This window comes from Tachyglossus aculeatus, chromosome 14 (assembly GCF_015852505.1).
Source record: "Tachyglossus aculeatus isolate mTacAcu1 chromosome 14, mTacAcu1.pri, whole genome shotgun sequence".
NCBI lineage: Eukaryota > Metazoa > Chordata > Mammalia > Monotremata > Tachyglossidae > Tachyglossus > Tachyglossus aculeatus.
Genome location: NC_052079.1, coordinates 5039334 through 5051608, shown reverse-complemented (window position 1 = coordinate 5051608; position 12275 = coordinate 5039334). Strand labels below are relative to the sequence as shown.

The 12275-nt window shown below is 45.9% G+C and overlaps 1 protein-coding gene across 1 annotated transcript in view; it reads right to left on the bottom strand.

Moving 5' to 3' along the window:
- Positions 1-7638, bottom strand: part of NEMF (nuclear export mediator factor) — a 31869-nt gene extending 24231 nt beyond the window's left edge. Inside the window, exons 1-7 of the mRNA XM_038756340.1 lie at positions 7544-7638; positions 4686-4754; positions 4490-4592; positions 2854-2979; positions 2290-2438; positions 1922-1989; positions 962-1048 (exon numbers count right to left, since the gene is read on the bottom strand). Of these exons, the coding sequence (XP_038612268.1) occupies positions 962-1048; positions 1922-1989; positions 2290-2438; positions 2854-2979; positions 4490-4592; positions 4686-4754; positions 7544-7602 (661 nt within the window). The 5' untranslated portion in view covers positions 7603-7638. The remainder of the gene's footprint in view (positions 1-961; positions 1049-1921; positions 1990-2289; positions 2439-2853; positions 2980-4489; positions 4593-4685; positions 4755-7543) is intronic.
- Positions 7639-12275: the final 4637 nt, after the last annotated feature.

Genomic DNA, 12275 nt, shown 5'->3' with positions numbered 1-12275 from the left:
AAACAAAAATCCCTCTCTTCCTTAAAACTCAAGAACACTACACTTCACATTCCACGTGCCTGAAGGCAAAAGTGGAATGAGATTCTTCCTACACATTCGTTTTAAATGCTTTACATTCGTTTTCCCCCTCGTCCCCCTCTCCATCCCATCTTACCTCCTTCCCTTCCCCACACCACCTGTATATATGTATATATGTTTGTACATGTTACTCTATTTATTTATTTATTTATTTTAATTGTACATATCTATTCAATTTATTTTATTTTGTTACTATGTTTGGTTTTGTTCTCTGTCTCCCCCTTTTAGGCTGTGAGCCCACTGTTGGGTAGGGACTGTCTCTATATGTTGCCAACTTGTACTTCCCAAGTGCTTAGTACAGTGCTCTGCACACAGTAAGCGCTCAATAAATACGATTGATTGATTTAAATTGTGCTACAAACATTTTACAAGCTTTCCTTTTTCATTTATGTTTTCAAAACCCAGGAAGTAAACCAAGAATGTCTGTCAGGTCTACCAGTCCTGAACATCTAGTTTATCTTTTTTCTTAAGAAAAGGCCCCCCGTCAGAAAAAAAAAATAATGGAAAATAGAGCGTACATTACATTCAGTTCTGCCATAGGTGTCTTCGTTGTGCACTTTTGCTAGAACCCTGTTAGGGAATTAGGGACCCTTTATCTGACCACGTGAGTCTGTTGGATGCTGTGCACCAGGACAGGGGAATACTCCAATGCCAGTTTCCCTGAACATAGGGTTTTGTGAGGAAGGGTCACCATTATAGGTGAATTGAGTGCACCTGTGGAATTCTCTGCACATCTCAGTTCCTCTGAAGAAAAAACACAGCCCCCGTTTTTGTCCTTTTTGCTTTTGTAACTGTGATTTACTGTTTGGAAGTACACATAAACCTATGGAAAGAGACATATAGCCATATGGGTGAATATTTCACGAGTAGCATAGTTCTATACCTTTGATTTCAAACGGTGGGTCCACTTTGACATTGCCAGGAAATCCAGATTCTATGAGACAGTGTTCAATGAGAGTGGCTCCATATGCTGTCAAAGCAGAGGATCAATCACTACATCTCGTATTTTCCTCCAAGGTACCTCACACCAGAATATAACACTGAAATATTTTTACATGTCACCAATTCACAACTCAGAAAAAAATTTCCTCAATTTTAAGAGTTAACAGCAACCAATAAATGACTTTACTTGAAAATTCAATCTCTAGAAAACTCCTATAAAAACTTTTCTCCACAGGACAACACTAATGCAAAAATTATTGTCAACATAATAGAGTTTGAAAGTGTTCAAATGCCCGTATAGGATTTCACAGCAGCAAATTATGATTGAAATATTTGAACGTAAAGACTCAAACGTCACCTCCCCAAAAGATTTGTAAGAACGTAACAGCGTAAGGAAGGACATTACTGGGTTGAGAACGCTGGGAGGACTAATGTGGTAGACTGTCGTTTTTATTAAGCAGCTTGTGGGCAAGGATCGTGGCTACCAATTCCTTTGTACTGTGCTATCCCAACTGCTTAGTACAGTGCTCTGCCACTGATTAACTGATTTTGCTCTCCCCCTCAAGCTAATGGAGGCACAGCCAAAACACCCTTTCCCCTTCAGTAGCTAAGTCTGAACCTACTCTTCAGACTTAGTACAGCGCTTAGTACAGTGCCAAGCGCTTAGTACAGTGCTCTGCACATAGTAAGCGCTCAATAAATACGATTGATTGATTGATTACTCTTCGATAACTAACACAAGGAGGCTTCGATGAGCCTCATGTTGATGAAGTTTTACCTCCCCACCCCCACCAGTGAAACGTCTCTCTCCAGACCATCCGGTTTATTCTGGATTTGCTTCATTCCCAATCCTGATAACTGAACTCACATGATAACTCAATCAATTACAAGCAATACTCACGAAGATGTGGATTAAGTACTCTCTTTAACAGCTCTCCTTTGGGTGCGTTGGATATTATTTCAGTCAACCTATGGAATAGAAATAAAGCACCTCTTCGGTAAAGAGTGCATTAACCCATACACAAATTAATCAGTCATCAAAGTTTGAGAAAAAGAGGAAAAATGGTACATCAAGGCTTCCCAGAATATGCCCTATGGTATTTATTAGCACGCCACAGGTGCATATACACACCCATGGGTGGGTGAGGAGCCAGTGCACAGAACAGTGCTCAGCGCTTAGAATAGTGCTTTGCACATAGCAAGCGCTTAATAAATGCCATCATCATCATTATTATTATTATTATTATTAGAAATCCAAACAGTGTATACCTTTCTAGGGTAATTAAAGGTTCAGGAGCCTTAGCGAGATCAACTGGGTATCGTTCCCGTACAGCAAACTTGACATCATCTGCCTCATCGGTGCGAAACCTCAGGATGTTTAAAATTAGGTATTGGTAGTCTGTCAGAACAATGTTCCCCTACAATGGAATCAAAACCAGCGTGAAACCTTACATTTTCCTTGACGATGCCTGCCGTACAATAGCAACTATCCCCGCCTGTCATACGGGGAGACCCAGATGCGATTCCCCAGCCTGGAGGCGGATATATTTTTTGTGAGAAGCAGTGTGGCCTGGTGGAAAGACCCCGGATCTGGGAATCAGAGGACCTGGGTTCTAGTCCCAGCTCCGCCTCTTGACTGTTCTGCAACCCCGGGCAAGTCAATTCACTTCTCTGGGCCTCAGTTTCCTCATCTGTAAAATCAGGATTCAATACCTGTTCTACTTGTGTGCCCCGATTTGGACAGGGACTGTGCCCCGTCAGATGATCACACGTCATCGACGTTCACGGCAAATCCCTCCCATTTCTAGAAAGGGGAAGGGTCCTGCAACTCACCCTGTCATAAAGTTCAATGATTAGATGGTAAGCGGCTTCATCGCTTCCGAACTGAAAATCCACAATCCTGTCCACGCCGAGTTGCTTCACACAGACCAACCTTCGACTTTTCAGATGCTTTCGGCACTGCCAAGAAGAGCGAGCAAATCCTGAGAGATAAGTTGAACGCCTCGATCGTTTGCTATCTTGCTTTCCGGAGTTCGGTCAGTCCCAGAGGGAGTAAGCGGAAACCCTTTTCAAAGCTGCTAAAATAATACGCCAAGGAAAGCTGATCATAGCCTTGGTTGACTCTGGCAAAACTCTAGACATGGCTGTTCACCGCGCTTTCCATGCTCTTCCCCCAGAAGCCGGAGATTCACCCGCTTTCCATCACAGGAGACCTTGTTTGCAACTTCATGGGCAGTGACGGTTCCAGGATAACCCCAGGTGACCATCTTAATTTCAATTAAATTCAATTCAGCCATGTTTATTGAGAGCTTACTGTGTGCAGAGCACTGTACTAAGCACCTGGGAGAGTTCAATGCAACAAAAAACAGGAAGAAAGGTGGGGCTTAGTCTGGGAAGCCCTCTTGGAGGAGATGTGCCTTCAAAAAGGCTTTGAAACAGGGGGGAGAGTAATCCTCTGTCAGATTTGAGGAGGGAGGGGCGTTCCAAGACAGATGCAGGATGTGGCAAGAGGTCACTGATGAGATAGACTGAGGCACAGTGAGAAGGTTAGCACTAGAGGAGCAAAGTGTGCGACCTGGGTTGTGGGAGGAGAGAAGCTAATGGTCCTCACCCTTGCCACTCCTGCCTTAGACTGTCCTAACTGGTCCTCTCCCTTGATGCTCTTGTCTTCTCCTGGCAATCCCTTCCCCCATCAGCTTTGTCACACCATGTCTTTTTCCTCCCTCAAAGGCCTTTTCAATACAATGATGGCATTTGTTAAACGCTTACTATGTGCGAAACACTGTTCGAAGCGCTGGGGTGGGGATACAAGGTGATCAGGTTGTCCCACGTGGGGCTCACAGTCCTAATCCCCATTTTACAGATGAGGTAACTGAGGCACAGAGAGGTTAAGTGACTTACCCAAGGTCACACAGCAGGCAAGTGGCCAAGGCAGGATTAGAACTCATGATCTCTGACTCCCAAGCCCGGGCTCTTGCCACTAAGCCACGCTGCTTCTCTAAAGAGACTCCTCTTCCAGGGGATTGTGCATTCTACCTCTACCGTTCTCTCCCAAGCACTCGGCACACTGCTCTGCACACAGCAGATGCTCCGCATATACTACTGATGGACTGCCGTGTTCCCTGATGAATTTCCCCACTTTCCTGGTCATGTTACCCCATCTGCCATTTTACCATTTAATTTCCAAATACGTGTTTTTATATCTCATTAAAGTCTTTGTTAAGCTAACCAGTTGCCTTCTCTCCCAAGCACTCGGTACACTGCTCTGCACACAGCAGATGCTCAGCATATACTACTGATGGACTGACGTGTTCCCTGATGAATTTCCCCACTTTCCTGGTCATGTTACCCCATCTGCCACTTTACCATTTTATTTCCAAATCCGTGTTTTTATATCTCATTAAAGTCTTTGTTAAGCTGACCGGTTGCCTTCTGTACCAAATACTGCTCTTGCCCAGGCTCAGTTTACCTTCATCGCAAAGCTGGAAGGCATCATATTCTTCGGCCACTCAAACTCGGTGGTGTGGATTCGAATGCCTGATTCGAGTAACAGGGTGGCTTTGACATCCGGCCTGAAGAACAGAAAGAGGTTTCCCTTTAGGAAATTTGTCGGACCTGAAAAACCAGAAGCCTAAGGGCGGGTCCGAAATGGAAAGCGCTCTTACTTCTGAAGGCGGATGAGGTACGTCTTGTTGTCCACATCATAAACGTTGTTTACTCTCATTCCCAGTAAGCTGTTAAGGGAAGCCAACATACACTCATTGCAGGTGGAAGGTTTTGGAGATGCAAGCACTTGGAGAAGCAGCATGACTCAGTGGAAAGAGCACGGGCTTTGGAGTCAGAGGTCAATCAATCAATCGCATTTATTGAGCGCTTACTGTGCGCAGAGCACTGTACTAAGCGCTCGGGAAGTCCAAGCTGGCAACATAGAGAGACAGTCCCTACCCAGCAGTGGGCTCACAGTCTAGAAGGGGGAGACAGAGAACAAAACCAAACATACTAACAAAATAAAGTAAATAGAATAGATATGTACAAGTAAAATAGAGTAATAAATATGTACAAACATATATACAGGTGCATACATATATACAGGTCATGGGTTCAAATCCCGGCTCCGCCACTTGTCAACTGTGTGACTTTGAGCGAGTCCCTTCCCCACAGCACGTGTATATATGTATATATGTTTGTACATATTTATTACTCTATTTATTTATCTTACTTGTACATATCTATTCTATTTATTTGATTTTGTTAGTATGTTTGGTTTTGTTCTCCCTTCTAGACTGTGAGCCCGCTGTTGGGTAGGGACTGTCTCTACGTGTTGCCGACTTGTACTTCCCAAGCGCTTAGTACAGTGCTCTGCACACAGTAAGCGCTCAATAAACACGACTGATTGATTGATTGCGTCACTTCACTTCTCCGGGCCTCAGTTCCCTCATCAGTAAAATGGGGATGAAGACTGTGAGCCCCACGGGGGACAACCCGGTCACCTTGTATCCCCTCCAGCGCTTAGAACAGTGCTTTGCACATAGTAAGCGCTTAACAAAAGCGCTTATTATTATATTATTGCATTATATATTATATTATTATATTATATTATTATTCTCATTATTATTGAGAAGGGGCGTCCTGGGGCCCTGATGTGGCCTGAGTCCCGGAGATCCGGGAGGAGCGGCGGCTCCGCTGCCCGAACGTCCCGGAAACCGCCCTTCATTCATTCATTCATTCATTCATATTTATTGAGCGCTTCCTGCGTGCAGAGCACTGTACTAAGCGCTTGGGAGGTCAAAGTCGGCAACATCTAGAGACGGTCCCTACCCAACAGTGGGCTCACAGTCTAGAAAGGGGAGGGGAATTAGCTCAAATGGTAGAGCGCTCGCTTAGCATGTGAGAGGTGGTGGGATCGATGCCCACGGTCTCCAGAGTTTAAGCGCTTAGTACAGTGCTCTGCACACAGTAAGCGCTCAATAGATACGATTGATTGATTAGAAGGGGGAGGCAAGCAACAAAACCAAACAGGTAGCCAGGTGGGGCCGCTGCTTGGGCCGGTCCTCTCCCAGCCAGGCGCTTAGCACAGTGTTCGGCAGCCAGGAAGCGGCCGGCCTGGCTCGTCAATCAATCAATCAATCAATCGTATTTATTGAGCACTTACTGTGTGCAGAGCACTGTACTAAAGTTGGCAACATAGAGAGACAGTCCCTAACCAACAGTGGGCTCACAGTCTAAAAGGGGGAGACAGAGAACAAAACCAAACATACTAACAAAATAAAATAGAATAGATATGTACAGGCTAAATAGAGTAATAAATACATACAAACATATATACATATATACAGGTACTGTGGGGAAGGGAAGGAGGTAAGCTGGGGGGGATGGAGAGGGGGGCGAGGGGGAGAGGAAGGAAGGGGCTGAGTGTGGGAAGGCCTCCAGGAGGAGGTGGGCTCTCAGCAGGGCCTTGAAGGGAGGAAGAGAGCGAGCTTGGCGGAGGGCCAGAGGGATTGGGGGCATTCCAGGCCCGGGGGCTCATCCAGCCAGTGTCATTGAGGTGCTACGGTTGAGGAGGACAAGGGGCAGTTATCCTGGCGCCTGCGGAGAATCAATCAATCAATCAATCGTATTTATTGAGCGCTTACTGTGTGCAGAGCACTGTACTAAACGCTTGGGAAGTACACATTGGCAACATAGAGAGACGGTCCCTACCCAACCAGTGGGCTCACAGTCTAAAAGGGGGAGACAGAGAACAAAACCAAACATACTAACAAAATAAAATAAATAGAATAGATAGGTACAAGTAAAATGAATGAATAGAGTAATAAATCTGTACAAACATATATCCATATATACAGGTGCTGTGGGGAAGGGAAGGAGGTAAGATGGGGGGTGGAGAGGGGGACGAGGGGGAGAGGAAGGAAGGGGCTCAGTCTGGGAAGGCCTCCTGGAGGAGGGGAGCTCTCAGTAGGGCCTTGAAGGGAGGAATCAATCAATCAATCGTATTTATTGAGCGCTTACTGTGTGCAGAGCACTGTACTAAACGCTTGGGAAGTACAAGTTGGCAACATATAGAGACAGTCCCTACCCAACCAGTGGGCTCACAGTCTAAAAGGGGGAGACAGAGAACAAAACCAAACATACTAACAAAATAAAATAGAATAGATATGTACAGGCTAAATAGAGTAATAAATACATACAAACATATATCCATATATACAGGTGCTGTGGGGAAGGGAAGGAGGTAAGATGGGGGGTGGAGAGGGGGACGAGGGGGAGAGGAAGGAAGGGGCTGAGTGTGGGAAGGCCTCCTGGAGGAGGGGGGCTCTCAGCAGGGCCTTGAAGGGAGGAAGAGAGCTAGCTTGGCTGATAATTTAAAATCAATCAATCAATCGTATTTATTGAGCGCTGACTGTGTGCAGAGCACTGGACTAAGCGCTTGGGAAGTACAAATTGGCAACAGAGAGAGACGGTCCCTGCCCAACAGTAGGGCTCACAGGCTAAAAGACTCAAATCGTCGGGGCCCGGCGGGTACCTGCCGCTCAGCTCGGCGAGGAGGGCGCGGATGTCGATAGTGTTGAATCGCGACTTCATGTCGGCGCCTGTCGCCGGCGTCCGGGCCTCGGAGCCCCGGCCCGGCCCGACCCCGAGCGGCCCGCAGCTTCGCGCAGGCGCACTGAGGCCCTCTACGGCATCGCAGGCCGCCCAAAACCCCTCGGCGCAGACGCAAACGCGAACGCAGGTGCGTGACCCGCCCGAGCCAGTTCCTATCCCGTCATGCCCCGGCTCCTTCCTCATTCATTCATCCATCCATCCATCCATCCTTCCATCCATCCATTCGTATTTATTCATTCATTCATTCAATCATATTCATTCATCCGTATTTATTCATTCATTCACTCATTCAGTCGTATTTATTGAGCGCTTACTGTGTGCAGAGCACTGGACTGAGCGCTTGGGAAGTACAAACTGACAACATCTAGAGACGGTCCCTACCCAACAGCGGGCTCACAGTCTAGAAGGGGGAGACAGAGAACAAAACCAAACGTATTAACAAAATCAAATAAATAGAATAAATATGTGCAAATAAAATAGAGTAATAAATACATACAAACATATATACATATAACATCCATCCATATATATATATATATATATATATATATCATCCATCCATCCTTCCATCCATCCATTCATATTTATTCATTCATTCAATCGTATTCATTCATTCGCATTTATTCATTCATTCAATCGTATTCATTCATCCGTATTTATTCATTCATTCACTCATTCAGTCGTATTTATTGAGCGCTTACTGTGTGCAGAGCACTGTACGAAGCGCTTGGGAAGTACAAGTTGGCAACGTATAGAGACGGTCCCTACCCAACAGTGGGCTCACAGTGTAGAAGGGGGAGACAGAGAACAAAACCAAACATATTCACAAAATCGAATAAATAGAATAAATATGTACAAATAAAATAGAGTAATAAATACAAACATATATACATACATCCATATATATATATCCACCCATTCACCCATCCTTCCATCCATCCATTCATCCATTCGTATTTATTCATTCATTCAATCGTATTCATTCATTCGTATTTATTCATTCATTCAATCGTATTCATTCATTCGCATTTATTTATTCATTCAATCGTATTCATTCATCCGTATTTATTCATTCATTCACTCATTCAGTCGTATTTATTGAGCGCTTACTGTGTGCAGAGCACTGTACGAAGCGCTTGGGAAGTCCAAGTTGGCAACATATAGAGACGGTCCCTACCCAACAGTGGGCTCACAATCAATCAACCAATCAATCGTATTTATTGAGCGCTTACTGTGTGCAGAGCACTGTACGAAGCGCTTGGGAAGTACAAGTTGGCAACATATAGAGACAGTCTCTACAAACAGTGGGCTCACGGTCAATTGTATTCATTCATTCAATCGTATTCATTCATTCATTCAATCTTATTTACTGAGCGCTTACTGTGTGCAGAGCACTGTACTAAGCGCTTGGGAAGTACAAGTCAGCAACACATAGAGACAGTCCCTACCCAACAACGGGCTCACAATCTAGAGAAGGGGACAGACTACAAAACAAAACATGCAGACAGGGGTCAAAATTGTCAGAACAAATAGAATTAAAGCTATATGCACATCATTAACAAAATAAATAGTAAATATGTACAAGTAAAATAAATAGAGTAATAAATCTGTACAAATTTATATACAGGTGCTGTGGGGAGGGGAAGGAGGTAGGGTGGGGGGATTCATTCATTCATTCATTCATTCATTCATTCCATCGTATTTATTGAGCGCTTACTGTGTGCAGAGCACTGTACTAAGCGCTTGGGAAGTACAAGTTGGCAACATATAGAGATGGTCCCTACCCAACAGAGGGCTCACAGTCTAGAAGAGGGAGACAGAGAACAAAAACAAAACACATTAACAAAATAAAATAAATAGAACAAATATGTACAAATAAAATAAATAAATAACTAGAGCAATAAATACGTACAAACATATATAAATATATACAGGTGCTGTGGGGAGGGGAAGGAGGTAAGACAGGGGAGAGGAAGGAGGAGGCTCAGTGTGGGAAGGCCTGGAGGAGGTGAGCTCTCAGTAGGGCTTTGAAAGGAGGAAGAGAGCTAGCTTGGTGGATGTTCATTCATTCATTCATTCAATCGTATTTCTTGAGCGCTTACTATGTGCAGAGCACTGGACTAAGCGCTTGGGAAGTCCAAGTCGGCAACGTATAGAGACAGTCCCTACCCAACAGTGGGCTCACAGTCTAGAAGGTGGAGACAGAGAACAAAACAAAATATATTAACAAAATAGAATAAATAGAATAAATAATAATAATAATAATAATGTGGAGGGAGGGCATTCCAGGCCAGGGGGAGGACGTGGGCCGGGGGTCGACGGCGGGACAGGCGAGAACGAGGTACGGTGAGGAGATTAGCGGAGGGTGCGGGCTGGGCTGGAGAAGGAGAGAAGGGAGGTGAGGTAGGAGGGGGCGAGCTGATGGATGGACAGCCTGGAAGCCGAGAATGAGGAGTTTTTGCTTGATGCGTAAGTTGACAGGCAGCCACTGCAGATTTTTGAGGAGGGGAGTAACACGCCCAGAGCGTTTCTGCACAAAAAGATAATCCAGGCAGAAGCGTGAGGTATAGACTGTGAGCCCACTGCTGGGTAGGGACTGTCTACATGTTGCCAACTTGTACTTCCCAAGCGCTTAGTACAGTGCTCTGCACATAGTAAGCGCTCAATAAATACGATTGATTGATTGATTGACTGAAGTGGGGAGTTCCTCGGGAAGCTTCCTGAGCTGCTGCTCCTCAAAAATCTCCAGTGGCTACCAATCAATCTGCGCATCAGGCAGAAACTCCTCACCCTGGGCTTCCAGGCTGTCCATCCATCCATGCCCTCGCCCCTTCCTACCTCTCCTCCCTTCTCTCCTTCTCCAGCCCAGCCCTCACCCTCCGCTCCTCCACCGCTGATCTCCTCCCCGTACCTCGTTCTCGCCCGTCCCGCCATCGACCCCCGGCCCCCGTCCTCCCCCGGGCCTGGAATGCCCCCAATCCCTCTGCCCCTCCGCCAAGCTCACTCTCTTCCTCCCTTCAAGGCCCTGCTGAGAGCTCACCTCCTCCAGGAGGCCTTCCCAGACTGAGCCCCTTCCTTCCTCTCCCCCTCGTCCCCCTCTCCATCCCCCCATCTTACCTCCCTCCCTTCCCCCCAGCACCTGTATATATGTATATATGTTTGTACATATTTATTACTCTATTTATTTATTTTACTTGTACACATCTATTCTACTTATTTTATTTTGTTAGTATGTTTGGTTTTGTTCTCTGTCTCCCCCTTTTAGACTGTGAGCCCGCTGCTGGGTAGGGACTGTCTCTATATGTTGCCAATTTGTACTTCCCAAGAGCTCAGTACAGTGCTCTGCACAGAGTAAGCGCTCAATAAATACGATTGATGATGATGATGCCGCCCTCCGTACTGCTCCAGGACCCTCGACGACGTCGGGCTTTGACCTTCCCCCGGCGGCCCCTCCCCAAATTCGGACACGGTCCCGCCCCCCCCCCCCCCCCTCCGGGCTCTGTAAGGCTCGCCCCGGCGCTCAGCAAGTCCCCGGACGCTCGAAACCGCATCTGCAAAGACGCGTGGCTCAGTGGAATGAGCCCAGGCTCTGGAGTCGGAGGTCATGGGTTCCAATCCGGCTCCGCCCATTGCCAGCTGTGTGACTTTGGGTAAGTCACTTCACTTCTCTGAGCCTCAGCTACCTCCTCTGTAAAAAGGGGATGTAGACTGTGAGCCCCTCGTGGGACAACCTGATCACTTTGTAATCTTCCCAGCTCTTAGAACAGTGCTTGGCACATAAATGTCATTATTATTATTATTATTATTATTATTATCATCATCATCATCATCATCTGCAGCGACTCCTGCCGGCCGCCAAGGGAAGAGCGGCCGGGCCCGCGAGCATTTCCAGGAGGATTCCAGCAGGGGGCGGGGCGGAGCGAAGCCAAAATACAGTTTTCTCCATCGGTACCTGCACTTTAGCGATCTGGGGGACAGGCATTAATTAGATACAGGTCCCTGCCCTTTCTTACTACTTGGTAAATTTTGTTCCTCTGCCGTAGAGTTTGGCTTTTTCTAGAAAAGGCTCAGAAAAATCCTAGACTCTAATGACTTTTCCGCAGGTAGCAGTGGGGAGAACCTGCTGACAACATGCCGATGTTGTGTTGTACTCTCCATCCCCCCCATCTTACCTCCTTCCCTTCCCCACAGCACCTGTATATATGTATATATGTTTGTACATATTTATTACTCTATTTCACTTGTACATATCTATTCTATTTATTTTCTTTTGTTAGTATGTTTGATTTTGTTGTCTGTCTCCCCCTTCTAGACTGTGAGCCCACTGCTGGGTAGGGACTGTCTCTCTATGTTGCCAATTTGTACTTCCCAAGCGCTTAGTACAGTGCTCTGCACATAGTAAGCGCTCAATAAATACGATTGATGATGATGATGATGACTGTCTCTATATGTTGCCAATTTGTACTTCCCAAGCGCTTAGTCCAGTGCTCTGCACATAGTAAGCGCTCAATAAATACGATTGATGATGATCCCCCCATCTTACCTCCTTCCCTTCCCCAAAGCACCTGTATATATGTATATAAGTTTGTACATATTTATTACTCTATTTCACTTGTACCTATCTATTCTATTTATTTTATTTTGTTAGTATG